The following is a 27,407-nucleotide window of genomic DNA, read 5'->3' as shown; positions in this document are numbered from 1 at the left end:
TACTTTACTCTGTTATTTTAAAGGGATATGAGACTTATGTTGCTCGTAAGATGTTGCTTACCATAGAGTATAAAAAAATGCGAGAATGAAAATACGCGGAGTGAATTAGCCCATTTGGTATTTCTGGCGTGGCGCAGGCACGTCATTTTAATTATCATTCTTAACATGCTTTTTTTCTTTAGACCAATTTTGGCCTCATGATTACAACAGCGACCGTTGAAAATCAATCTCCTACAAGGCGTGTTTAAAAGAGTCTGTACATTTTTGTTTACTTCGTTGAATTTAAAGAATAATTCGAATTTCCACCTTTACGGCGGATTTACCAAAGCGTCTCGGTGATATTTAACGTTAAGTTTGAGGTAGTTGCCAGTCAGAATTATTGCTGAGCATTCTTTCTGCTTATTGAAGTAAACCTTGTTGTGACCTACACCTAAGCTCCACATTACGTACCCATGTACTGCACTGATTCTTTCAGTGCTGGTGACAAGCAGGGCGTGTCATAAGGGTTATCATTTTGTAAAGGGCATATGTCTTAATCTTCCGACTATGTTTTTTTGAAAAGTGTGAATTTTAAACAAGATCAGGAGCCCCCGCTCTTTTTTATGCGACGCCTCGCATCGAAGCGGCACTTGTGAATTACTTTTTACTGTGCGAAAGAGTTTTATTAATTTTCGCCGGTATTTATTTTACGAAATTATCTACCCACTACATATTCAAGGTACTATTTTCAAAAGCCCTATAATTCGTTAGCTTCACAGAGTCGCATGTATTTGTGAATGTTTTATTGAAAAAAACATTTTATATAGCTACATTATTTCGTAAAAATCAATACTCGCAAAACTATTTACAAAGAATCATCCACCAAAATCAATACTCGCGAGATGTAATTTTTACCGACATGTTTTCCGATTTTAAAGATTTCGGGAAAGAAATTTTCTTTTCGGATTCTGCCCTGCAAGCAAGCGCGAAAATTAAGCGCATACGCTTTTAGTAGCGCATCTAATAAAAATTCGATAGCTCAATACTGTTCTTTTTTCGTTTTAACCAGCGCTAAATACCAATGTGTACCAAAAAAGTAGTTGTTTTTTGTGTGTCAAGAAAAGAAAGTCACTGGTAAATAAATTAATATGAAAGAAAAACCAGGCAAGATTTATTTTTGTGACGCCGGCGGATTATTTTTGACGTGACGCTCTACCACAGAAGTTAGTGTTTCTTTAGAGCTAACAAACTTCCAGGATTTACAACCCCATCAAAATTATAAGCATTTTGGATTGCCGTTTCTTTATATCGACGAAGTGATAAAAGACAAAAAGCATTGAAAAAGCGATAATCCCGATGGCATGACAATAGCACATTGATAATATTAAGATTCGACACCATGTCAATATTTTGGATTATGTTGCATAGTTGCAGATACTTTTGAAACGGTAAAATAAATGCGAAATTGGCTTCTTCTCTAAAATTAATCAAAGCAGATTTTTCAGATTGTCAATTATTAAAAAGTAACTCATTTAAAGGTTTTTTCCACCACCTACTACTTTTGACATTTTTTTTCTGCCATTATTCGATTAACGTTAACGTTTATCAAGACTATAAGGACTTCACAATTTTTTTATATTGATTGGAAGACATTTGAGATTTTTCTAAAAAGAAAGAGAAGATTGGAGGATGTAACAAAATTCTGGCAAATGCACACTTTTGAGGGTCACTCGAGACTACAAACTTTAAAATGGCATACATTTGTACAAAGTCACGTTAAAGGAAATTTAAGGAAAAAGTTCCGAATACTAAGGAGTCCACAACTTTAACTTTTTACGAAATAAAAAGCTAGGTTAGGAGGTTTTAGGAATCAATACCTTTAGTTTAAATTTTAGGTTTTTTAGGAGATTTAAGATGTGGCAACTTGAAATAATGCTACTTTTAAAGGGGAATAAGACTTTTTATGATTTTCTGATTTTGTTCATTACAGTCTTCATTGATAAATGAATCATGAAAAGAAATATCGACTGAATATATTACAAAAATTACAAGAAAAAGGTTAAAAAATTATTATCGTAAAAAGAGCACTATCAATTAGTGCAATAAATAAATTAAATACGCCAATATACAACTTCAGTCGCAGACCTCTAAAATAATAAATTTGAAAAATTTGAATTAAAAAGGAGTCTGCATTTAAAGTTGTATAATTCCACAATTATAAAAACAATCAAAAACACCCCTAAAGTTATTCTTTTAGTTTAATTCTTTTGTCATTGTACAATAAACGTCACACAATCCTGATATTTCTAGCTAACACCCAACCAAAGTTGGATTGGCTGATCAAAAAAGTATTTGCGAGGATTGAAAGGCAAAAAAGCGAGAAATCGTATGCAGAAAGACCTTAAATGTTTAAGTAAAATTTCGGAGGTTAATTCAAGAAGACGACAAAGTTTTGTACGAGTCAAACGACTAGCGTTCGTTTGGTTTTAATTCCACACAACCACGTATGAAAAAATGTTCGTGTTAAAACGACTGTGGTACTTCTACCACACATTTGATAAATAACGAATCATCAAGCAAAAAGTTCTTTTTCTCGATATCCTCGTGCACGATAAAATCATCAAAACCTACTATAATCGATTTGTCATCTTTATGTGGACGCGATATACCGTTATGTTTTATCGATAGATCACGCACTCGCACCAAGTCTAATCGTTTGTTACTATCACTATCTTGACTAATTAAGTAAAATGTATAACACGGTTTGATCGGCCAATTAAGAACAGGATCGAATTCGCCCGCCATAACTCGAACATAAAGTGATAAACATTTCTTATCGCCCTTTCCTCGTCCGTTCAAGTAAGCCCAAAGAGAAAGCCGGTAACCGAAAGGACCGGTTGTGAATGGTTCAGATCGGCTCGGGTCATCGTAACTACCGGACTGAATTTTTTTTAGCTTTTTAGTGAATCCATTGATTCTCCACACGATCTCTCCTCGATGAATCGTATTTAGTCGCGATAATAAACACGGACTAGAGCCAGTCGTACCAGTGCTATCATCGGAATTTTTACGAAGTACTCTTTTAGGCGAGTCTTCGCTTAAAGCCACCAACTTCGGATTGGATGGAGGTAGTTTAGACGGAGATGTCGCACCATTCTCAACTAAGTGATTTCGGCTAGTGTCGAATTTATTACGAATGCTTTGCATTTGAAAACGCAGCTCATCCACAACGGATGCTTGAAGTTCTTTTTGTACCTCAAATGTATTTTGTAATTTTTCCAATTCTTCATTTTTCGCGTCTGCAAGCCCCGTATAAAGGAAGTTTAATTTTTCAAAGTCGTTTTGTAATTTTTGAAGTTTACTTTCGAAAGCTTTGTTTTTCTGCTGCTCCTCTTTTAGTTTACTTCGTAGTTGCTGCAGTACCTCTGATTGTTCTTTGATTAATTTTACGGCAGACGATAAATCTTGTTCATTATCATTAGTTGAACCTTTATTTTTGTATCCCTGCCAAAAAAAATTAAAAATACTAGTGGAATTCAGACATATCAAAACACAAATTATTACTGCAAGAAAATTAATTTATTCGTTTGGGTAGACTGAAAAACACGTTTATGTAATTCTTTAAGTAGATCGTTTTCTTTTGTGAGTCATCAAAAGCTATGAGAGTCATCAAACGCTATGAGGGTCATCAAACGCTATGAGGGTCATCAAACGCTATGAGAGTCATCAAATGCTGTGAGAGTCATGAAACGTTGTAAGGCTTCTCTCAAAGACGTTAGTGGTAATATTTTAACGTGACTTATTTCGTGTATGGGTATAATGAGGCTACATGTTTTTTTATAACAAACATACTTCTTGGGTTCTGGCTGGATGCTTCCTAACTTTAAAGGATCTTTTAAAAATTTACAGCCTTGCTTTTTATGCCTTAATAATGATTTCAGCAGGAGCCCTTTTAATTTATCAATTTAGATAATTCATAATTTTTTTCTGTACCTAAAATCGTGTTTTTTATATAAGAACTCAAAGTGAAAATAGGCGACAGAAAGCGCAATTAAATTAAAACGAAATTCAAGTCATGAATATGTACAGAAAAATAAGTCAAAACCAGCCTTACAATATCTCCGTCGGTGTCTAGCAGCCGTTCTTTTTCGTCACTCATCTTCGATATAAGCACTTGATCGTTCTAAAACAAAAACAGTATTTCCATTGCATATAAGCTAGAAATATGTGTACGTAACATACACAGTAATAACAAAATAAAAAATTATCTGCACACGGTACTGTTATTCACAAATCTACAACTTAAAAATTAAACAGAAATTTGATATGAATCTTAATGAGGGGCTTACAAATCAATATTACCTCATTGCATAGGACGATGTAGTTGTTTTTAACAGCAAACATTTTTAATCGTTGCTAATTTTTATTTTATTTTATTAGATAAACTAACTGAAGAATACGTTTGTTGTTGTGAAACTAATAATCCACACACATTATATCAACACTTGAACTTTAAGGCCAATGAAAGTCTTACTACACAAACAGATCAAAATAAAAATATTCCCAATAAGTTGGAATGACTCGAAAAAACTTTAATTTGAATAATTACAAACAACCACCACAAAAAGTACACATTCTTTGACAAGTATTTCCTATCTAAGTGGACAAACATCTCTATGGAACAATCTGTCTTGTTGTATGTGCGACATAACTTATTTATAAAGCAGATTAATACTTTCATTATAAGCTATATACTCAGAAAACAAAACTAATATTTTCAATGTATACAAAAGAAAGCTTTTTTAGTCAGCAGGCTATATATCTCGTTGTAATTTGTCCTTTCTATCATTCTAACTATTTTAATTATCCACAGGTCTATACTGTATGACTTGTACTGTTCTTATAAAACATTACAGCCACACATGGGGGGCACTACACAGTTTTTTACAACATGGTTCCAACAACTTATTTTTTAAACTCATCTCTTGTTCTCTCTTTTACTTAAACATCAAAAAAGATTATGAAAACATTTACAAAGAGTTATTTCAACTTCCAAAATCACCTGTCTTGTTATATCCTATTCTGCATGAATAATTTAAAAAATCCTATGATCACTTAAGCAACCCCCTGGAAATGCCTAATTTTTTTTACATTTTTGTATTCATAGCTACAGTTGCAAGGGGGTTGTATGGTCTGCTACTTAAATCTTGAATTTGATTTTATGAATAGTATTTTAAAAGGATAGATGTTTGTTTTTCAGAATTTTATTTGCTTACTTCCATGAAGTAAGAAATGAAAGATTATTGAACAAATTAAAAACAAAAGTAATGTACAATTAAGACTACAGCACATCAATGTTACAAATGCCTCCTTAAATGGTTTTCATGCAAAATTCTTTTAATTTGTTAAAATATCTCGAAAGTTGCAGTTGAAACAATATAATTTCAGCCTTTTGTTACTTAAATTCACGTTTCTCATAAAAATTTGGACGATGCTTATTGTAAAGAATTCTATGAACTAAATATTTCACGAGACATTTTCTTTGATTCATCTCAGGTTTATCTATTCCACCTTTAGACAAAAAATGTATTTTTATCACAATAAAAATATAAAAAGTTGTTTTAAAGTTTTATCGTGTTGTATAAACAAGATTACCGACCCCACATCCTGATTAAACTATCTAGTTATACTAAAAAACAGTTTGTCTATCTATTATAAAAATTTACAGCACAAGGAGTGACATCCCTTCCCCTTTTTTCTTAGAACATTTCTATCAATATCTTGCAAGTGGTAGTGCACTAGTGGGAAGCAAACAATTAAACAGATAAAACCTTCAATCCAATAATGAGTTGCCATTCAACAATTTTTGGCGATTTTATGGTATTTGAGTATCCTGATAAAATTTAGGAAAAACCTTTTTTTAGTCAATTTGACTCGCGCTAAGAAGATAATGTTTTATAACTTTAACATGATTTAAATTTTATCTTCCCAGAAATATAAAAACTAAATAAAACTTTCATATAAAAACCAAAGTGAAACTCCTTTTAAATTTTTTCTCAGAAAACAATTCGAAATCCTAAATTGCAAGAGTTTATCTTGCAAATAATTTCAAATTTTAGATACTGTGAATATTTCAACTTGAGGATTTTGGAAAGTTTTTTTTGAACTTGTGAAAGTTTTCCTGAATAAAGTAGCTGATTTTTCATCGGATAACCATCCAGCTAAAGTGAGCAATGTACACTCTAGCTATTCAAGGACATATAATAAAAGTTTTCGTTGTAATCAATACAATACTCAAAAAATATGGCTTGTCACAATTTAGTTTTCTAGGTTATCTTAAAAGCTTGTCAAAAATTTAAGTTTTTTCCAGCTTTTTCAGGCACACTTTTTAAATTCAAGGCTCTTCAAGGTTTCTTAGGTTTGCAGGCTCGTGGCAACCCTGGATAGTCTAGTTAATAGGTATGCAGTTTAATGAATCCCACATACATTTAGTTAAACTTTATCATTGTCTTAATAAAAGAATAGACACAAATAAGAATTATCAAAAAGATGAGAAAACCCAACACCAAGAAAACATAAAACATTCCAAGCAAAGAAAGTGTGAGACTAACCTTGTCTTGTTGTTGAAGATGTCATCAAGATCACTAAAAACCAAGCAAATATCACAAATCATTGAGAAACATCAATGTCTTTGCGTTTTACTTCACTTTCTGATCAGGCTCTTACTATCAGCAAAAATCTTTTTTTTCCAAAAAAAATATTCAATCTCATGGCATGAAAATTTAGTATGTTAATGGCAGTAACCCAACTTAAAACACATGTGAAGGAAATATCAAAAAAATTCTTTTCTAAAATTTATAACAAAAAAAATCTCACTTGCCTCTTGATCAGAGACATTCCTTTCTGCAATTCTCAAATAAGAGCATTGCAATAACAAAAAAGATGTATTTAAGTCAGAACTGTTAAATGATGTTATTTCACAGAACCTGAAGTTTTAAACGTTGTGGCCCAGTTTACATTTACCAAAAGTTCAAAATATTTTATCATTCTACTAATTCTTACCATATTTAATTTTAAAATGTGCATTCATTATAATTTGGTTTACTGGTAAATCAAGTCAAAGGAATAACAAAAAGAAAAGTTCCTATCTACCAACTGATCAGTATTTATTTCTGGATGCTTGATCTTTTTAATCATCAGTAAATTTTAGGGTTTGAATTAAACAATTGCACTAATCTGCAAAAACTTTCCTGCCAATGGATTTACTCGAGTTTTGACAATTTTAGAAAATTTGGCATTGTTAGTTTCGTACAATTTGATGTTGTTTAAGTTATATACATGATTGTGTAGAGAAACAAACTTTGTTTCTATCATTTTTTAATGAAGATGTGTGATGTAAGAAATTTTTAAGATATTACCTTTGATCTGGGAAATTTATGTTTAGTAGGTAAATTTGATATGCAAAAACAAAATGGATTGCGAATCGCAATTTGTTAATTCAAATGCTGAAATAAGGGTAAATTTATTTCAGGTCTATATTGTCCGTGTTTTAAGGTTACTGTAAAGGAAACAATTTTTTTTTTTAGGTTTTTTGCAAAAAATTCATGACATATAGAAAAAAAAATTCTCTTTCGAATGACATATTTTATATTCCATAAAAATATTTGGAACATCCCTTTATGTTTGTGGTCTCTTTTTCCGAAAGCTTCCTATTGGCTCATTGAAATTTTCGTTAATGGAAAGCTGAATAAATTATGCACAAAAGGTTCCCGGATTTTTTTGTATAAATTACTGATTAGCGAATTATGACGATAGAAAAAAAATAATATGCAATTTTTTGAATGATTATATATAATTACAAATAATTTCATAACAACGTTGTTACCAAAAAAAAACCGGGAACCTTTTTGAATTTAATTTATGCTGAATGTAATAGTGCAAAAACGAGAAGTCTGCGACCACGTGTTCGGAAAAAGAAGCCATTTTAAAACGTACAGTGAAAAAAAAATGGTGTGTGTTTAATTCATTATATTTTCATTTTGGAAAATTAACATCTTACGAAAATAACACCATCAAAAAAGTCTTTCATCAAACATTCAGAAAAAAAATAAAATAAATAAAAGTATTGATAAATTATAAGGGTTTTTCTGAGACTACTCATCAAGTGAGTTTTTTCCTTTATAGTAACCTTAAGGAGTAAATAAACAAGAAAAATCAACAAGGATATAAATGATAAAAGTTCTTCCTATTCATTATCATTTAACATAACATTTGTTTTTGTTCTATTTATGAAAATATTTATTATTTGTAGGATTTCCCCCTGAAAATAAAAGCTGTATAATGCAGACCCGTGAATTCACCTTGCCTACCTGAAAGCTGTGATACATTATGACAGCTTTTTTTATGCCCTATATGTGTGCCAAGGTTGGCATGTCTTTTTTATAATGTTGGCAGAACTAGCCTTGTTTTAACAGATGTATAGGATAAAAAAGGAGAACAAAAAATTAAGTTTTTATTACATCGTTTATTGTAGAAAAAAGAAACACCACTTTTGTCTGTTTTGATTTTACGCAAAATCCGCATTTTAAGTTATTTCAGGCCTTGAAAAATCAACCTTTTCTTCTATGGGAAACCAAGTCAAAGTTGTTAATAAATAGGAAGAACAATAACATATCTGCAAAAGATATTAGTTGAGGTAAATTTTGTATTTTAAATGTCCAGAGTGAAGAAGATTTTAGTGTGCCGACCTGTGCAGTGCCTTTAAATCTCTAAGGTTTTGTCAACCTCATTTTCATTATGAGTCTACAGAATTTTGCTGGCCTTTAGCCGTCGAACATTGGCACTATTGTGCTGACTTTCAGTACTTTTGATTCACAGGGAAACAGGTTGTGTCCATAGTAATTTTGTCCAAACATGAAGATTTTTCTAAAATCATCTAAATCCTAAATTCATTTAACAATTTCATCTGTATGTGGAACAGGTGGTTTGAATGCTTTTCGATAAATTTCCTTAAATGGAAGATTTTGCTGTTTAGGACAAGTTAAATGTGTTTCCATGATTTAGGTGGTTTAGATGCTTTTGGATAAGTTTGCTTAATTGGATGTACTGTTTGGGATTGGACGTTCTTTCTCGTTTTTAGATAAACTTAAAGGAAGCATCACATTTAATTCTTCTGTATATATATTGGTTTCGTATATATTGAAATATTTATGTGCCGAGAACGTAGAATGGTCATAAACTCTTACTAATAGTTATAACTCACACATTGTGCATAAGATCAAGAAGGTTCAATACCGTTTACTGTAATTGTCCAAGGGTGGCCATACCCTTTGTCTTAGCTTTATGCTATTAGGTATGGTCTCCCTTCAATAGCATTATGTATTTTAATTTTGTTTCCCTGACTAATTATTATATTAATTTTCTTTTTCTTTATATTTACGTTCTTTTTTATTTTGATTGCATATAACTGCTATTGATAAATAAAATATCTATCTAATTCTCCGACTAAGATTCAATATGGGTAAGTGGATGTTACCATAAACTCTGGTAGGCTAGCAATCAATGTAAAATATGTACATCTATCCTAGCTATCTATCTGGGACTAAATTAACAGATAGGTACAATAGATAGGTTATTAACTAAAACACAGGATCACCAGGTTATAACTTAGGTTTTTATACTATTTTCACAAATAACAAGCTGTGTTTAGTTTATAATATAGCTAATTTACCTGGCTAACAAAATCATGCGCCATCTTTCTTACACAGTCGGGTTAACATTTTTTATTAGTTTTAACCTTGTAAACAACCTGCCGCTAATGACGAAAACGTCGAGTCGGTTTTGCAAACTTTACGGTAACTTTGCCGTTTCGGGAAACGCTCCACCACGGTGTTTTTGTTATTTCTTAATTTTCTCTTTGAGACTTTTCTTTTCTGGTATTTTTTTAATTATCCCTTTAATTATATTTTAGTATTCTTTTCTGTCTTATGCCGCGTTTATCCTACTCTTGACAGCTTTTCAGGTAATAAGAAATGTTAGGGTTTAGGGAAAGAGATCAGACAAACTTGCGGAAATTTTTTTTCGTTAATTTGCCTGATCAAAATTTGGTCCGCACTGCAGTATAAGTTTTTGTGGATCAGTGGTGGTTGCTACAGTGGTGGTACATATAGCTCTCTTAGACCATGACATTTTCGTATGTTTTGTATGCCTAACTTATTTACTTAGGTGACTCAATCTTTATCTTACTCAGTATTAAATCATTTTAGTTTCATTTCGTTTCAATAACACTATTTATTCTATTTATAGCTAGCCAGCTAGCTATACTAGCTAAACTTTATTTAGTCCATCCCTGGTGGATGAAAATATCCTACTATAGCTACAGAGACCATGAAGTTTTAACTTGAAGCATGATATGTACTAGCATAAAAAATATAGAACCTCTAATGAATGCCAGACATCTTTCTGATAAAGCCAGGCTGTTTTAAATCAATGGCCTTTGCAACTACTACCCCACTAAGTTAAAAGAGCTATATGGCTGCAAAACTATAGAAAAACTACTTTACTGGCCTTTTCTCGAAAGAAAACTACTGACTCAATACGAAGACGCCATTTACACATGTTTCGTTCTTACCAGAGGGCATTACATTGTCAGCCATCATGAAGCAATGAAACGGAGCAACTTTAGAATACCCCCTGCAATATGTGAGAATCCCTATGAAAGTAATCTACTTGTAATCTACCCTATGAAAGTAATCTACGTGACCAACGCGTGCTATGTATTATGACAATGGATTTCCTACAAAAGTAGCCTACACGACATGTGACCAACTCATTCTATTCATATTGGGACAATGGAATTCCTACAAAAATAACCTAACCCTAACCCTGGATTGCAAAACATTGTCCGGGTTCCTCAGTAAAAACACATAATAGTAGAGAACATTGTATTATGAAATAAATTTATACAACATCCTTCGTATTGGAACTCAATTGTATATTCGGGGCATGGATTGGGATGCCAGGCAATAAGATTAAACAATAGCAGGCAGGACAGATACATGTGCAGATAGAAAAACAGTACTAACACCGACATATGCACTTAAGTGGTATGAGATACTCACAATGACATGCACGTCTTGGCTGCACTCCATTGTGAGTGTCTCCCATGACATATCTCGTTCTTCTCTTCATCATAGTGCTCTTCAATGTTATGACCCACTCACAATGACATGTAATCTAGGCCACACTCCATTGTTAGTTTCTCCCACGGCATTTCATCATAATGCACTTCAATGGTAAGACAAGCTTGAATATTTCCCACGGCATTAATTTCATCATATGCACTTCAATGGAACGACAAGCTTGAATGTCTCCCATGGCATTACATATGCATTTCAATGGTACGACAAGCTTGAATCTCTACCACGGCATATTTCATTATTCTCTTCATCATAATTCACTTTAATGGTATGACACACTCACAATGACATGTACATCTTGGCCGCACTGCAATTGTGAATGTCTCCCACGGCATTACTTCCTCACATCTCATTATTCTCTTCTATTCTTCAATATAAATAATAATAATAATATTATAAATTAATAATAGCATCAAGTAATAATTAGTAATGATATAATCAACAGGCCACACACGTGTATCTGTCCATTTTTTTGGCTGACTTAGGAAGCCTGACATCCCCAAATTGGCACAGGCATAACACAGGAAAATCTAAGTATCTTGGTGAGAAATACTATGTTTCCGTATAATCAACAACAATATACGCATAAAGAGCAACACAACTACACAATGTTATTTGTTATAATTTTTATACAAAAGGTATATCCCACAACTTTGGAACCTCTTTTAGGTTAGCCATGCTGGAACACCCATCACACCATCCCACTTACAGGAAATGTTAACATTTATTTATAAATCCAGATTTACACCTTCTGATAAAGCTATGTTGAAATGCCTAGTTTTGTTTGCATATTTTGGCCTTTTAGGAGTATCAGAGTATGTTTGCCCATCAAAAATAACATTTGATTCAAAAATTCACCTATCCCCATCTGATTTTTGCCTCTCTTCATGTAATGGTACCCTTACCATGACAATTAAAAGCTCCAAGACTGATCCCTTTCGGAAAACATTTAAAATTCGTTTTGGACGAATTGGCAGTAGCATGTGCCTAGTGGCAGCGTTCTCCCAGTATCTTTTGTACAGGGGTACCCATTGTGGTCCCTGGTTTGTCTTATCCACTGGAGAATTCGTCACAAGGAAATTGGTTTGTGCTTTTTTTTTTTCGCATTGATTAATGGTTGCCGTGTTGATGACAATTCTTTCACATGTGAATTAACTCTTTGTGAGTGCAGAAAATTTTTTTTTCTTTAAAATACTGAACACAATGTTCAGGTCATTGACTGAGTACGTTATAGTCTTAACTTTCCCAGCTTCCCACCTTTATGCTAGCCAGCATTAGGTATAGAAGAAATAAATCAACCTGTCATATATATTTAATTTAAAAATATATTACAATCTCTTTTCATCATCATCATCATCATCATCATTCTCGGCTTAACGTCCGTTTTCCATGCTGGGTTGGACGGGGTATATTAATGACCATCTTCCAATCTGATTTAGACTGTGTTAGATCTAAACTCAACTTCCTCTGTGTCAAGTCTGTCCTTATAACCTCCTGCCAAGTCTTTCTCGGTCTGCCTCTGGGTTTTGCCCCAGGAACTATCAAGTCTCTACACTTTCTTACCCAATTATCCTCCTCCATTCTTTCCAAGTGCCCCAGCCAATTCAATCTTCTTATCTGGATAACATCTTTAATTCTACAGAGACTTAGCCTGCTTCTTAGCTCATCTGAACTCTTTCTGTCTCTCAGACTGGCGTTACACATCCACCTAACCATTCTCATATCATTCCTTTCTAAACGATCAAGATCTTCATGCTTCACTGCCCATGTCTCACTACTGAACAACATAACACTTCTTACACAGGCCTCATACAACCTACCTTTTACCTCAATTGACAGGACTCTGCTAGTCAACAAAGGAAGTAACTCTCTGAACTTTTTCCAAGCAGAACCTATCCTGCAAGTAACACTTCTTCCAACTGCCTTCACTGCCCAACATATCACCTAAGTAACAGAAGTTCTCAACTATCTCTAACGAGCCACTGTTGTACATCATTAAAGCTGGAAATACTTCATTCTCTATAATCTCACCTTTGCAACGCTTGCATACAAACTGAATGTCAGCTCTTAATCTTCCACTAATACTACTACACTTCTTATGTACCCAATGCTTGCAAGTTTGACAAAAAATTGAGTTATTACCAACCCCTTTCCTGCAAACTCCACAAGGCCACTTTCCAACTACAAGGTCACACTTGGCTGCAATGCTACTAATCATGACTTTGCTGTGTTTACCTTTAGCTCTTTCTCTTCTAGTCCTTTCTTCCACTTCTCAAACTTTTCAACTAATTCTTCCATCGACTCTGCTATGAGAACCAAATCATCTGCATACAATAACTCCCAGGTGTATATAGAATAGTACTGTTCTCCTCGTTTTTCTTTTTTTATCAACCACTGTAGCTCCTTTATTTATTTTGGTTATAATATGTCATGCTTTTTTATAATAATTTTGTTTGTTTGCTGGTAAAGGAAATAGTAAATGGTAAAGAAAATGACCTATTGCTTAGAAAAATAGAGATAAATCAAAGAAATAAAAATGATAATTAGAATTTTTACTTTATTTATTATATATTTTGAAATCGTTTCGTCACAAATTTTATTTTAAAAAATGTTGTTGGTTACCTCCATTTAACTGCTTTAATGTTGTGCAAACTTAGTGACTAGATCTGTTTTAATGTTCTAAGTTTTTATTGTGTCCTAAAAGTTATTTTTGCAACTAAAAAGAGTCATTTAATAGGCTTTAAAACCTAGCATGGTTTATGGTCACAGGCCAAGTAGCATATTTACATTTGAAAAAACTTTCGTTTTTTCAAATGTAAATAAACAACGAAATTGGGTGTGTCACCATTATGAAGGTATCTGCACCTTGTTAATATGTAATGGAAACTGGTAATATTTTCTCTACTGATGTCTGAGGAACTATTTTATCAGCCTGGTGTATAAATAGAATCAGATCTGTGAGAAACAGTGAATGTGCAATTTCAGTCTCAAAATCACAAATTATATATACAAAATTTGATTTTGATTTAGGAATTTTCAAGCATTATATATTGAAAAATCAGACAAATTTGATATTTTAATGTCAAACCTGATCCCTTGGGATACCTAAACAACCATTTATTTTGTTTTTTTTTTGGATTTTTGAAGTTCTCAGGGTTTTCTTTGTGTTGTAGGTTTTAGAGGAGTACTTGTTTTTAAGGAGTTTTTAAGGAGAATCTATGAGAAATCCATTTTCTTTATAGTAAAGAGATCTAAGATATAGGATGAAGTAGCAGGAGATACTTGGGTATTCTAAAATATACATTTTTAGCTTTTTACACTGGGATAAAGTGTTAACCAATAAATCTTCTATAGGACCAGGATATATATGCAGTATCAAAGACAATGATGTGAAAATTAATATATATAATACAAAAAAACTGGTAAAAACATTGGAAGATTTTGTACAACAAATCTGCCATGCTACATATCTCTGTGGTATTATTGGTAGTGGTGGTCAATTTTTTCACCTTCAAAACTCCAATTAACTATGCCAACAACATTTTAATGGGTCAGTTCTGTTGTAAGATCACTCAAAAATACAGGTATAAGGTGTTTTTTCTGGCACCAGAGCCTTTAGGAGATTCAAGAGATATAGAAATACATATGTCTAAAAAAATCATTGTAATTTAGAGAATTTAAATCCAAACTTAATCAAAGTAAAAAACACGTCATTGGAAAGAAAGCAAAAAAATTGTTTTTTAATTTATTTGCAGTAATCAGTAATTCAATTTATTTGCAATAAACAAATAATAATCACCTTATTTCCTTATAAAACCAGCAAATAATATCTCTTGTCTAACTGCACAAGGCAAATGCAATATCAACACTAACTTATTTGAGATCACATGTCCAATCATAGCATTTGATTTTTATTAGGCAACAAGAAAATTATGAATACACACCAAATGCTGCTATTGTTCACTTTGGCCGTCTATGTTTTGAGTTGAAGGTTTTACATAGATTTATTTTTATCTTATCATGTTATAGTTTTTAATGATTGTGGTTAGTTTTGAGAAAATGTTTTAAATGATTTGAAACTTCCTTGAATTGTATATCTATTTGTTTATTATAATTTTGTATTCATGTCTATTGTTAATTTAAATGGAAAATCAGTTTGTGGTTACATGATCAGAATTTCTATATGTAAAGGTGGAAATAAAAAATTTAATAGGACATTTTTTTGTGGTTACGGAATGAGTTTGTGCTGGCTTATATATATGTTAAGCTAATAGTTTTAGATAGAACAACATATTATATTGATAAAAGTTGTATATACATGTGTTACGTGTTGTCATTCTAAAAAAATGTTTATGACATGTCTAAGCTTTGAAACCTTTTTATTTACTTGTTTAGAATAAATGGAGACTACAGAGGCATCATCCAGTGGAACTTCCGAGAAGCCTTTTGCATGTAATATTGATGGATGCAATCGTGCTTACAAGACTAAAGGAAATTTAAAAACACATCAAAAAATCCATTCTGGTCAATTTAGCTTTTATTGTGATTATGAGGGCTGCGATAAAGGTTTTGTTTCAGCTTATAGTTTCAAGGTGCATTACAGGCATCATACAGGTAGGTTTAAAATACATTGTATCTTGTTCCTCTTCATTTTGCTGTACTATTCCAATAACTTTTTAAAGGTGTTTTGTTTCACATTGGTTTATTTATGATGGGATTATTTTAAGACTATAGCTATGTTGATTTTATATGCTCATTAATTGAAGTATATATTTCTTGCATTTATTCACATAGTCTGATGTGTAATATTACCAAATAGTTTAGCAGTTTTTTTGCTGTTCTTATATTTGCCATGAATTTAAAAACTTTTTGATACCAAACTTATTGGTATACATTTTTAATTGATTTTCAATTGACTTAATTTCTACCAATAGATTTAACTCCAAACTAATTAATGTTTATTAATGAATGCATTTGTTGCATTATTTGCTTGTTTGTTATATAGGCGAAAGACCTTATTCTTGTGACTCAGATGGTTGCGAAAAAACTTTCAACACATTATATCGGCTTCGTGCTCATCAACGTCTACATAAAGGAAACTTGTTTGACTGCTACTTTGAAAACTGTGAAAAAGGATTTACAACACGGAGTGATTTAACAAAGCATATTCGCATTCACACGCAGGAGAGACCTTTCCAATGCACTGAAGGAGATTGTAAGCAAACCTTCCTTGCTTCTCACCATTTAAAAGCTCATTTAAGGAGACATTCTGGGGATAAACCATTTGCCTGCAATGAATCTGGTTGTGAAAGAGCATTTTCTTCTAAATATGGTATAGCAAATTTAAATATTTATGTTTTCCAAACACATTGTGCTTAACTAAAGACATACCAAATAATAATTTTGATCGGGCTTTGTTTTTTAGGTTTGAAAGTGCATATTAAAAGACATAAAAGTACAGGGGACCTCAGTTGTCCTGAATATGGCTGTACAAAAACCTTTGTTTCAAAATCAAGTTTGTCAGATCATTTAAAGAAGCACTCAATCAGCACAAGCAATCTTTTCACATCACATGGCTCTTACACATCTCCAAGTCAATATGATAATATTCACATATCAAAAAACGTAAATACAAATACATTGGATTTAAATATTTTACAATCTGGAGACAACACTCTGTCCAGTCATTCAGATAATTTCCAAAATAATAATAGCCAAGCTTTGGAACATGAAGATGACAATATGGATTATGATAGCGATTCAAGATCTTCAATATATTCTCCTACCCACACACATTTTCAACCTAAATTTACTCAGACACAATTTAATTATGTGTCTTCGACAGACTCAACTAATGTATCGGAAACAGTTTCAACATCCAACCCATCTGATATTGTGAGCTTACTCAATCAGTCTTATTTCACTATTGATGACAGTGAGGCTGCTTTAAAGTTGCTGTCTTTTTTAGCAACAAGAGGAAACTTGCATATTTTAAATGAACACGGCAGTGATTCTAGTTTTAACAATGACCTGGAAACATCAAAGGAAATTGAAAAAACACAAAATGGTAGTGATGAAAAGCGTTTAGAAGCAAATATTCATCCATCAACCTTTGTTGAATCCTGTATACTGAATGCAATAAACACAGATAAGACTGGCAATATTGTTGCAAATTCAACAAATGACTTCAAATCAAGCATGCGGTTAGATTCTGTTATAAAGTGCCCAACGAATTGTCAAACCAAGAATATAGTTAGTAATTTGATTCATGGAAGCACAACTAAATCAGTCAGTGCAAGTCAAGAAAACATTCAGCACTCTTCACATCAACCTCCTGTGCAAAATGGTAGCACAAAGTGTTGTCAAAAGCCATCAGATAAATGGATTGAAAACAACAAACCCATACTAAACCATAAAAGCTTATTTCTTGCTTCAGAATTACCAGATAATCCTGTTTCTGAAACAATGGTTGAAACAACTGTAGGTAGCCATTATAACTTGGATAAGCAAGACAAACATCAGAAGGTTTTTACATGTAACTGTTGTAACTGTGAAAATTGTACCTGCAAAACGAAACCAGAGAGTCCCATGGTTGTGAATATTATCACACCTAATGTTTTGAATGCACCACTTTAGCGTGGACTCCTTATGGACTGTTTCTATTGCAATCATATTTTTTGTTAATATACAGGTTTTATTATACCTAAAAATTTTATTATAAAACCTAACAAATTATCTCTATGACAGAAACAATTGTTTTTTTAAATCCAAGTGTTGATGTTGTTGGTAGTGGTGGTGTTGTGTGTCTGTTTTAATATTATTGTGCAAACTGCTACTTTTTGCCTAACATTGAACTTTTTGTTTTTTTTAATTTTTATGCATATATACTATGCATATAATAACAGTATTTTTTGCCTAATTTTTCAACACTTTCCAATATAAACACTCTTTCAGTTACACAAATATTAAGGAGGAAATAAACATATATTTTTAGAATAACTTTTGGCTTCAGTAATTTTAAGTAAAAAAAACTTGCATTGAATGCTTATCATATACTCAATATGAAATTGAAGTTAACATCCTTAGCAATTTTAGGATATTTTTTCACTTTAAAACATTGTGGCTAAGAAATACTGCTAGATTTTTCAAAACAAATTTTTTTATTTACTTAATTAGAAAAAGTTTGAGAGAGAAATTTTAAAGTTCCCCAATTTTTTTGAATGACCTTTTAGGGATTCTCAAATTGAAAAGTTTTCAGAAGAAAAACTTTTCCGGTATATGAATGGAAGTTTTCCCAAGATCATCTCATGATAATGTGATTTATAAGTTCTCAAGTTTCTTACCAAATAGAAGGTTTGCATTTGAAATGAGTGTCTAATAGAGGATGGATATTTTTTCCTTTTTTACCCAATAAAGTATTAGTACAAAAAAGTGACATCATTCCCAGAAATTTGTTTTTTGCTTGATTCCTTGAGGACACATGCATATCTAGTTTCAAGTTTTAAGAGAAATTCGGCCATTTGAAAATTTCTGAAGTTTAAAGCTTCATGAATCGACAATATGTATAGTTTGTACTAAATAAACTTTTGCAAATGGTCATCTGGAAAGTTCTGTAAGACAAAGTTTCTTGGAAGTGACTATAAAGTAATTAAATTCGCAAACGTTTTCTGATAAAAGTAACTAGGTAACTATATTTCTTTAGTTTGAATACCTTGTATTTTTTTATGTATATTTTTCTGAATTCTACATCTTTGTGCTTTATATAGTATAATAATTGTTTTTTTCGAAAAGAAAGTGTTTTGGTTACCATTGTCTACAGACTGTGTGACTGCACAATCTAGTCCTAAAAATAAAACCCTTGAAACTTGTTTTTGACTCTATCAAGATCCCTAAAAAGCTTGTTATTGTTCTGTTTAGATTCCCTTTAATTTATTATCATATTATTATAAGATATTTTATTTCAATTTTTTTATATTTTAGGATATTTCTTTTTTCTAAAGTAAACTGACATGTATGCATTACATTTTAGATACTATTGCATTGCTTGGCATATTATTATTTATTAAAAAGTCATTTAGTTATACATTTATGTAAAAAGAAATTTATATCAGACTAATTGTGTCTTATATTTCTTCTCATTGTCTTGTTACTTGAATATAAGTATTCAATAGATTGTTCTTTTCAACTTTAAGAAAGACTTTTTTTTACAGTAAGGAGAGTAGGGTCAAGACACACTTGATCCATCATCTTTGCAACACTTCGGAAGATAAAGTGCAGAGTAATTTTACCAATATATCTCATATATATCCGTTTGATGACTCACCCATTGTTTCCATCAGGCGTAAAAAGTAAGTTTTTCCGGAATGTGAAGAAAAATGCTGTGTAATAATGATTAGAAAGAAAGAAGGGGTTGGAGATATTTGTTTAGCATACGGTTGAGGATAAAAATGTTCTTCTTCTATGTTTCTTTACATGTTTTTTGATTTATTGTTTATGAATACATAATTGCAGTTAATTTAAGCAAGTAGTGGCTCTTACAGTAGAAATATGTTTTGTTTCTGCATGGAGAAAAGTAGGGATGTCCCAGGTTCGTACAAATGTAGACCAACAGAATGGGAAACGACTTAAGCAAAGAGCAAGAAGTGGAAAGGACAAAAATTGTTGATATTTTAGTTAGCATACTTTTTGAATGTACCTAAGCTTCATTTAGAAGGTAAAATCATAAAAGTTTTAATATTTTGATTTACTTTTCAATTTAGATGTAAAAACTAAAAAAAAAAAAATCTTTTTTTTTACTTTTCCATGGTGACTTGATGAGTGGAAAGCAATCACTGCACAGTTTGTTAGAACGCATGAACGATGTTCATAGAAAAGATATAAAGGAGATTAATGTTGGTCATTTGAACGAAAATAAGTTGCTACAAGATAAAGGGCATGAGAAAAAGAAGAAAAAAAAGATATGGAATACTGCAAATCAGTCATCACTGGGGTATAATATTTTACAACAAGAGTTAGACGTGTGTGCCAACAAAGGAGAAAAAATAAGCCAAGTTACGATTATAATTTTTGCTACATAAATTAAAATTTTTAAGGTTTTAATAGGTCTAGTTTAGCAGTATCTAAAACTTATTCAGACTTAAAAATAGAAGTTGGGAGAAACGTTCATACATGGAAAGAACTTGTGTTGCTTGAATTGTGTAGTATCCTGTGAATACAGTGCAGATGAAATATTTGAACATAACTGAGCTAAAAAAACAATTTTTTAAATTTAGACTTCGTAACAAAGTTAGTTCAAATACTCAAGTAGTGACACCAAATCGACTGCCACCTATTGAAAAACATGTTGGTGACATGAATGATGCTTTTGTTGAGTTTTCGTGTGGAACATATGGTAACATTACAAAGATAATCTTTTTGATGTTGTTTTCTTATTTTATACTGCTGTTTAATTGTACAATTTAAAATGTATTGATTTAGATTCACATTTGACAAAGGTTAATAATGTAGAAGAACGAATCGAGACATTAAAAAATGAAAATAGAAATAAGAGAAATCATCATGAAAGCATGTTGCCTGATGTCATGTTACCTAGAGCTGATAAACAGAAAGGTTAGGTTTGTTTTAAGGAATATAATTATCTAAAGTAGGATGTGGCGTAAAAGCAGTGACCTTTATTTTTTGAGTCTTCACACCTGAAGCGCGTTGAACTCAATGTTGTTTTTGTTTTTCTTGCTTAATTTAGCAAGTTACTATATTTAATTTTTTTAGTTCTTACAGATTGTACATTGGAGAAAACTTTTATTCCAACTCATCATATTTTACCAACCAAATCTTCACAATACAGGCAGATAAGGAATGTTCACAATGGATTGTTCAGCAAAGAAGCACCATTCGGAAGAAACAGTCAACCATCTCTGCAAAGTATTGAACGAAAACTATATCAGGTAAAAGCAACTGCTTCAAGTTTAGGGTAACAAGAAATAGCAATGCCTATAGCAGGACTTGAAATAGTGAAAATTGAAATAGTCAAAATTTTTAAATTAATTGCTATCTTTGTTCATTTTGTCAAAACAATATTCTGAATATATTTTTATTTATTTTTTTTATTGTTTCTGTATCTTTGCCATGTATTGGTGATGATGATTTTCTTAATATTTTTATTATGTGAATATATTTACTCTTACCTGAGTCAGTGTTAAAATCAGATTGATATATACCATATTTTACTCTATTATTTCCTCTCTGAAGTTAGCCTTTCAACCTCCCAAGTAAACCCAAAGGTGGGTTATTATCAGAAAGGAAGGATTATTTTTTTTAAAGCATGGAAATCAGATTAATATTTTTTTAACAAAAGAAATGCAGGGAATCTAAATAATATGCCTGTTCCGTGTGTCTGTCACTTTTGCAAAGTGGATAAAATTTCTTAGATAAAGTCTATATAGTATCGCCTATAAATTTGTTTCGTAAATCGTAAAGTCGATTATATTTTTCTTAATTTTCTTTAATAAAGTCTATAAAACATCACCTCTAAAATTGTTCTGTAATTTACCAAACTTTAACGTTAAACTAATACTAACGTCAAAGAAAAGTATAATAAACTAATGAAGCCAAGCCAAGCAAATAACTTGGAATCGAGGTGGTGACGTCACTGATTTTTCACCGCGTGGGTAACTAGGGACCAACTAGGACCAATTGGGATAAGTTTCCCAAACCTGGGTCCCCAGATCCGTTTTGGAATGGACGTGTTGATGACGTTATCAATAAACCTTCAAACCCTAATATCTCTGTAACTGTTTGTCAAAAGTACATGATCCTATACATTTTCTTGACCAGCGTTCCAAGATCTATATGATAAAGGCAACGGGCATACAAATTTTAAAAAAAAATTGAGGGTTTTGACGGGACTTTGATGACGTCAGCGAAATTTTTAAACCCCTATATCTTCTTAAGCATTCGCCAAAACCACACATTATACATTATTTTTACCAGCGTTCCAACATCTACTTATTACAGGCAACGAATAAAACAACCTATTTTTCCATTGTTTTTTTGCCCAAGTGGATTTTTCCACGGGCCTTATCGACTAGTTTTTAAAACAATCACAAGTATGATTTCAAAAATTGTGAAAACAAATAAATTTAAAAAAAATCTCTTCTGTGCAGTGAAAAACTCAAATTTTACAACTTCTTATTGGAAATATAACTTATGCATAAAGTTGTTATAAAATGTTAGATACAATGCTGTGTTGGAAATATTGGACAACATAGTAGACTCTGCAAGATTATTGGTGGTGGGATTATTTTTTCAACCTCTGCTAAAAAGATGAGTTTATTAGACAGGTGGGAATAGCAGACGTGCGGCAATAATAGAGAAAATACGGTATTCAATTTTTTTGCAACACATTGATGCATAGCCAGATAAATTATTTAAAAGTCTAAATTTTGCATAATTGAGACTAATAGGAGTCCATATTTCCCAAGATAGGTCTTCTGGTATTTGCGAAATTCGTAAAATATGAAGTAATTGAACATAAATTATATCTTGTCACTTTTTTTAAATATATTATTTCTTTTCTTTCAATTACCCTGAACATTTTTTTTATTGTCAAATTCCTAGAAAATTAATCTTCACGAAAAATCCCCATGGTACCGGTTTTATAAAAAATTCATTGACTAAAATATTGTTTACGGAAATAAATCTTACGTAGATATGTTACTTTAGGTTTTTAAATAACATTTAAGTTTTATTTTGTTTAGAGATTAAAATCACTAGAAAATCATGACCATCCAAATTTTCATGTGTTGAACATATACAGTGATGCATGGGATGAAATTTGTAACATATCAGAAACCTATGGCGATACGTTAAAATCAATTAAAGTTAGTGTTTTTACTATGACCCTTTTATACATCCTGACAAGGAAGAATATTTTTCAACAGTAAAAACGTGCCTACTTCAGTGGAGGTTTGACTCAAAAGTATATATATATACATACCTGTTTTAGTACGATTATGATACATATGCACATGAATTAATGGATGCATATATTAACTGTGACTCTGCGCCAGTGGATGATTTAAATATTTTGGAAGATCGAATACTGTACAAAGAGGACAGGGAAAAAATAAAGAAATTGGAAGCACAAGTGATGCATGAATTGCATGAAAATAACCGGTTTGTTTCATTGAAGAATTATTTATTTTACCTTTTAAATACTGTAATTCATTAACTCTAACAGCTTTGTGTTAATTAAATGTCTTTACTTCAGGCTACGACAGGAAGTAAAAGAAAAAAAAGAGGATTTTACTGATAAGCTTGACAGGGCAGGTATGTCTGCATTTAAGTCTTTAAAATTTGTATGTGTAATTAATGTCAATTCCAAATACTTTAAGTTCATTAATTTTCATGAATTTCTTAAATTTTATCCATATTCGTAAAATTTGTCTACACAAAAATTTTAGGAAAGGTCAATTCACGAAAATAAATCTGTAATATGAGCAATTTGCATTAAAGGCTACCTTATTTTAACAATTAGGCCTAACAAAAATTAAACTTTGCAAAAAAACTACTAGAAATGTGAAAATAAATCCTTGCAAAACAACTTAAAATAGGTCATTCACAAGAAAAAATCTTTGCAACATATCAAATAATGGGACTTGATTGTAAATAGAATTGCTGTAAGGGTGTCAGGATGTCAGAATTGTAGCTATGCCAAATCTCATAGTGAGATTAAAAATGGCTAAGTGTAAGCACTTAATGCATGACTGGTGATGAAAACTTAAACACAGAAAGATTTTGGCCTAGATTCCGTGCCACACGAAATCGTTGCAAGGAATCTTGTTAATGTTGTGTTCCAGAACATAACACCTTTTTTTTAAGTAAATGTTCAATTTCTTCGACTCACACTTTTCCTGTGCTATAAATGAAAATGTTTTGTGTTGTGTATGATGATCTTTGCAAAAGTTGGCCCTGCTGTGAGATAGTTGTGACAAAATAGTTCACAACAGAATTTGTGCCAGTCTTAACTGAACATAATATTATAAATTTCTTTTTTTTTGTTTTATATTTCTGTTTTGCATAACATATATGTTGCTTTGTTTAGAAGGTTGCAGTGGTCCATCTTTAGAAAGTGATTACTATGTTCATACCAAGGAGAATGATCTTGAAAGACAAGTGGAACATTTGCATGCACTGGTAAATGCTTTTTTCGCTATTTTAAAACGTTTGTCAATGTTTTTATGGTAGGAATGTAAGCTATGTTATATTTCTTTGTAGATTGAACTTCAATTGAATGAACTTGAAGAAATGAAAAAAACAAGGAAAGAAAACTATGTTCCATTAGCAGTGTGTGAAAGATTGGAACATTGCATTAAAGAAACAGAAGTGAGTTAGTGAATTATAATGTTATTAATAGGCTTGCTCTTTGTCGATTATTAAAGCACTTTTAATAACAGAGCCCAACAAGAAAATAAATTTTGATTCAATGAATTTAAAAAAAGTAAAAATATATTTGATATCGCTGATTCAGTGTTCAGTATGCAGAACCCTAGAGGTTTTTTACATAAAAATGGGCTGGCACAGTTTTCTAGTGCTTTTTTTAAGAAGACACTGTCTTCAAAAGCACTGATACTTCAAAAACAATATTAAATAATCAGATATAAAATTGTGTATGAAATTTCCAGTGTACCAAGATTTGATTATGAAAAGCAAGTGCCTGTTAAAACAGTGACAGTCATTTTGGAAAGTGAATTTTAAATTTTGTTTGAAAACCATGTTTATAATGTTACCTATTTTCAAAAAAATGTTTTTAATTTTCTAGGTTGATATTCAAAAATTAAGTAAACAGAACGAATTTTTAGAAGAGAATATAGAGGTGTGTTTTTTGTTTTTGTAAGTTTCTTTTTAAGATACTTGTGGCCTTGTAGCCTCACACTATGGCAATTGTTTAAATGGATTTTTAGGAGCTGGAGGAAGAACTTGAAGATGTCTTGGTGAAAGCTGGTGTTAAGAAGAAAGATGCAAGGTTTTGATTCTTTTCTTTTTTTCCTTAAAACTTTTCTAAGGCTACATTTTGTTCAAAGGCCTAATATTTTGCAGAATGGGAGGTTTTTGACCATTTGTCATCAATATCGCCTGGCTAATGCAAAACACCTGTAGCGTTATACACCTTTCCAGAATTGCTGGATTCATACGACAAGGAGAACTCAAAAAATTTAAAAAAAAAAACTAATCTAATCTAATAAAATAATGTAAGATCTAATAAAATAACATTAGATTCTCTGTCCATTGTGATGATGTCCACAAGTGAAATTTAACGTTTAATTTAACGTTTAATATATTATTTAACAAAAGTTTAAAGTGTGTATGACTTGGATAAAAATGTTGTTCCAAATTTATTGTGATCTTCGAAACTGACTGTCTTTATTGAATTTTTTCTAGTACTGTATTACTAGTATACAAGATTTACATGGATACAAGTCAGGGAACTTTTTTGATTTCTCAGAAGTAGCGACATAACTGTTTCTGTAGCTCCAAAAGGAGGTGATTGATGTTTATGAAAAATAATTTTCTTGTATTTGATATATTGGTGTTGTTTTTAGATTACTGTGGAGAAGAGTGAGCGCTTCTCACGTATTGGATGCATAATAACAAATGATGTGTGCAGACGATGATGCAGATGATGTTGTTCACAACAGTGATAAGATTGACAAAAAGTTTTAGTTATGGCTAATCAGCATTGTTGTTTTATATGTGTTATGTTTTTACGTGACATTGAATTATTGGTGAATTAATTGCAACCATTTTTGATGTTGCATGCAGGAAAAGTGCGAGCTGGGATTAAGGGAGCCTAGAGCTTTTCATTTAAAATATTAGAAAAACCATAATTATTGCAAACGTAAACAAAAGACAAGTCAAGTGAGGGAATTTTGATGATTATTTTTTGAGCAGTGTTTGGGTTATTCCTAAAATAGAAAGTTATAGATGCGAGAGTTCCAGGAAGTTTGCATAAAGGTAAAAATATTTTTTCCAAATTCCATAGTAAGGCACAAAAATATTAGATGGCAGTAGCTTCAGTAGCTAGCTTTCCATGTATAAATGTAACAGTCAATTTAGATTTATTTTGATATACTTCTCTCTGTCATATTTATCTTACAACATTCTCAATGCAAAATTTTTTTTCTTGAAACTAGTTAACTAAGCTTTCTCTCAGGTTTTAAAATTGAGTTTAGCATCTTATCCCATCAGTTTTCTGATGTTAAGAGAACTCTCGCTGGGTCTCCCAGCTAAGAAAAACTCTGCCCTTATGATTTCGTTTTGGATGAAAGTTGTCACATGAAATGGTGAAGTAAATTTAGTAAAACTTTATTTATTTTTTGAGCTTTTATGAAGTAGACATTTACACAAAGTGATAGTCTGTATAAGCACATTTATAGATGCATTTTTGGAATGGAAAAAATAGTGCCACCTTACCTATAAGTTATTCTAGTGGAAATTATTCTTGTGTTGGTAATATTTTCATTAAAAATATTAACCTGTGTCTCGGATCCTTAGTACCACTTCTCTTACGCCTATATACCTGGTGAATTTCATCATTTTTTGAATACCACATCCAAAGAAATGATGAAATTCACCATCACAACAGCTGTAAAACAATAATTTTAAGATTTACGTTATTTTAAGATGTAAATAAAGATGTTATTATTTATAGCTACCAATATATTTATTTTAAATGGTCAATGTATAATGTACAATTAATATACAAAAGTATTTTTAAAATTTTTGTTTTCCTTTCAATTTTGAAACATAACTTGTTGCATCATCCAACTTCATTGTACTAATGACAGCTATGCATTACTTTGTGAGATAAAATAATTAACAACAAAAAGCTAATCAAATTAGGAGCAACTCATGAAAGAATTAAAGTTTATGCAGCGTCAGTCTTATTATGTTTTTTAAAATAATTCTTTTATATTAAGTATTACTCTTATCTAGCATTTTTGCAAGCACATGTGTTGTATTAATTGCTTCGTAATGGTGAAATAGTAACATTTATATGCCACATCCAATAATATGAGAAAGTAAAAGCTAATAAAGGGTATATTTATAAAAGTTTATCCTCTATCTTCTAGGGTTTTATGACCCATGATATAGTATATAAATTTAATGCATGTATCAGATTTTTTTTTTGCAAGCTGCTTATTATTTATGAAAATTGTTTTTTAGAGATCA

At 31.4% G+C, this 27,407-nt stretch overlaps 3 protein-coding genes across 7 annotated transcripts; 2 read left to right on the top strand and 1 right to left on the bottom strand.

Moving 5' to 3' along the window:
- Positions 1-1,892: 1,892 nt before the first annotated feature.
- On the bottom strand, positions 1,893-9,794 carry LOC130645677 (TNF receptor-associated factor 5-like). Of its 3 annotated transcripts, XM_057451740.1 has the most exons (4): positions 9,710-9,794; positions 6,591-6,623; positions 4,094-4,162; positions 1,896-3,483 (listed from the first exon to the last, which is right to left on the bottom strand). In XM_057451740.1, exons 3-4 carry the CDS (start codon positions 4,136-4,138, stop codon positions 2,503-2,505), a joined length of 1,026 nt encoding a protein of 341 aa, XP_057307723.1. In that variant the 5' UTR covers positions 4,139-4,162; positions 6,591-6,623; positions 9,710-9,794; the 3' UTR covers positions 1,896-2,502. The 3 variants fall into 3 exon arrangements, with proteins under 3 accessions (XP_057307722.1, XP_057307721.1, XP_057307723.1); XM_057451739.1 differs by lacking the exon at positions 6,591-6,623 and having other exon boundaries at positions 1,893-3,483; positions 9,710-9,748; XM_057451738.1 differs by lacking the exons at positions 6,591-6,623; positions 9,710-9,794 and adding an exon at positions 4,342-4,730 and having other exon boundaries at positions 1,893-3,483.
- A 4,254-nt stretch (positions 9,795-14,048) lies between these two features.
- LOC130645675 (zinc finger protein 143-like) lies at positions 14,049-18,228 on the top strand. 2 transcript variants are annotated; one of them, XM_057451735.1, is made up of 4 exons: positions 14,049-15,168; positions 15,573-15,791; positions 16,183-16,509; positions 16,603-18,228. In XM_057451735.1, exons 2-4 carry the CDS (start codon positions 15,578-15,580, stop codon positions 17,811-17,813), a joined length of 1,752 nt encoding a protein of 583 aa, XP_057307718.1. In that variant the 5' UTR covers positions 14,049-15,168; positions 15,573-15,577; the 3' UTR covers positions 17,814-18,228. The 2 variants fall into 2 exon arrangements, with proteins under 2 accessions (XP_057307718.1, XP_057307717.1); XM_057451734.1 differs by lacking the exon at positions 14,049-15,168 and having other exon boundaries at positions 15,262-15,791.
- A 1,456-nt stretch (positions 18,229-19,684) lies between these two features.
- On the top strand, positions 19,685-27,407 carry LOC130645676 (uncharacterized protein C6orf118-like). Of its 2 annotated transcripts, none has more exons than XM_057451737.1 (12): positions 19,685-20,166; positions 20,450-20,568; positions 20,655-20,786; positions 20,955-21,121; positions 22,934-23,056; positions 23,182-23,351; positions 23,446-23,504; positions 24,280-24,371; positions 24,453-24,560; positions 24,997-25,050; positions 25,139-25,200; positions 25,778-27,407. In XM_057451737.1, exons 1-12 carry the CDS (start codon positions 19,991-19,993, stop codon positions 25,821-25,823), a joined length of 1,308 nt encoding a protein of 435 aa, XP_057307720.1. In that variant the 5' UTR covers positions 19,685-19,990; the 3' UTR covers positions 25,824-27,407. The 2 variants fall into 2 exon arrangements, with proteins under 2 accessions (XP_057307720.1, XP_057307719.1); XM_057451736.1 differs by having other exon boundaries at positions 19,689-20,166; positions 20,946-21,121.

This window comes from Hydractinia symbiolongicarpus, chromosome 5 (genome assembly GCF_029227915.1).
Source record: "Hydractinia symbiolongicarpus strain clone_291-10 chromosome 5, HSymV2.1, whole genome shotgun sequence".
NCBI classification, from domain to species: Eukaryota; Metazoa; Cnidaria; class Hydrozoa; order Anthoathecata; family Hydractiniidae; genus Hydractinia; species Hydractinia symbiolongicarpus.
Note: the sequence above shows the minus strand (reverse complement) of the source record. Positions and strands in the feature narration are given on the sequence as shown.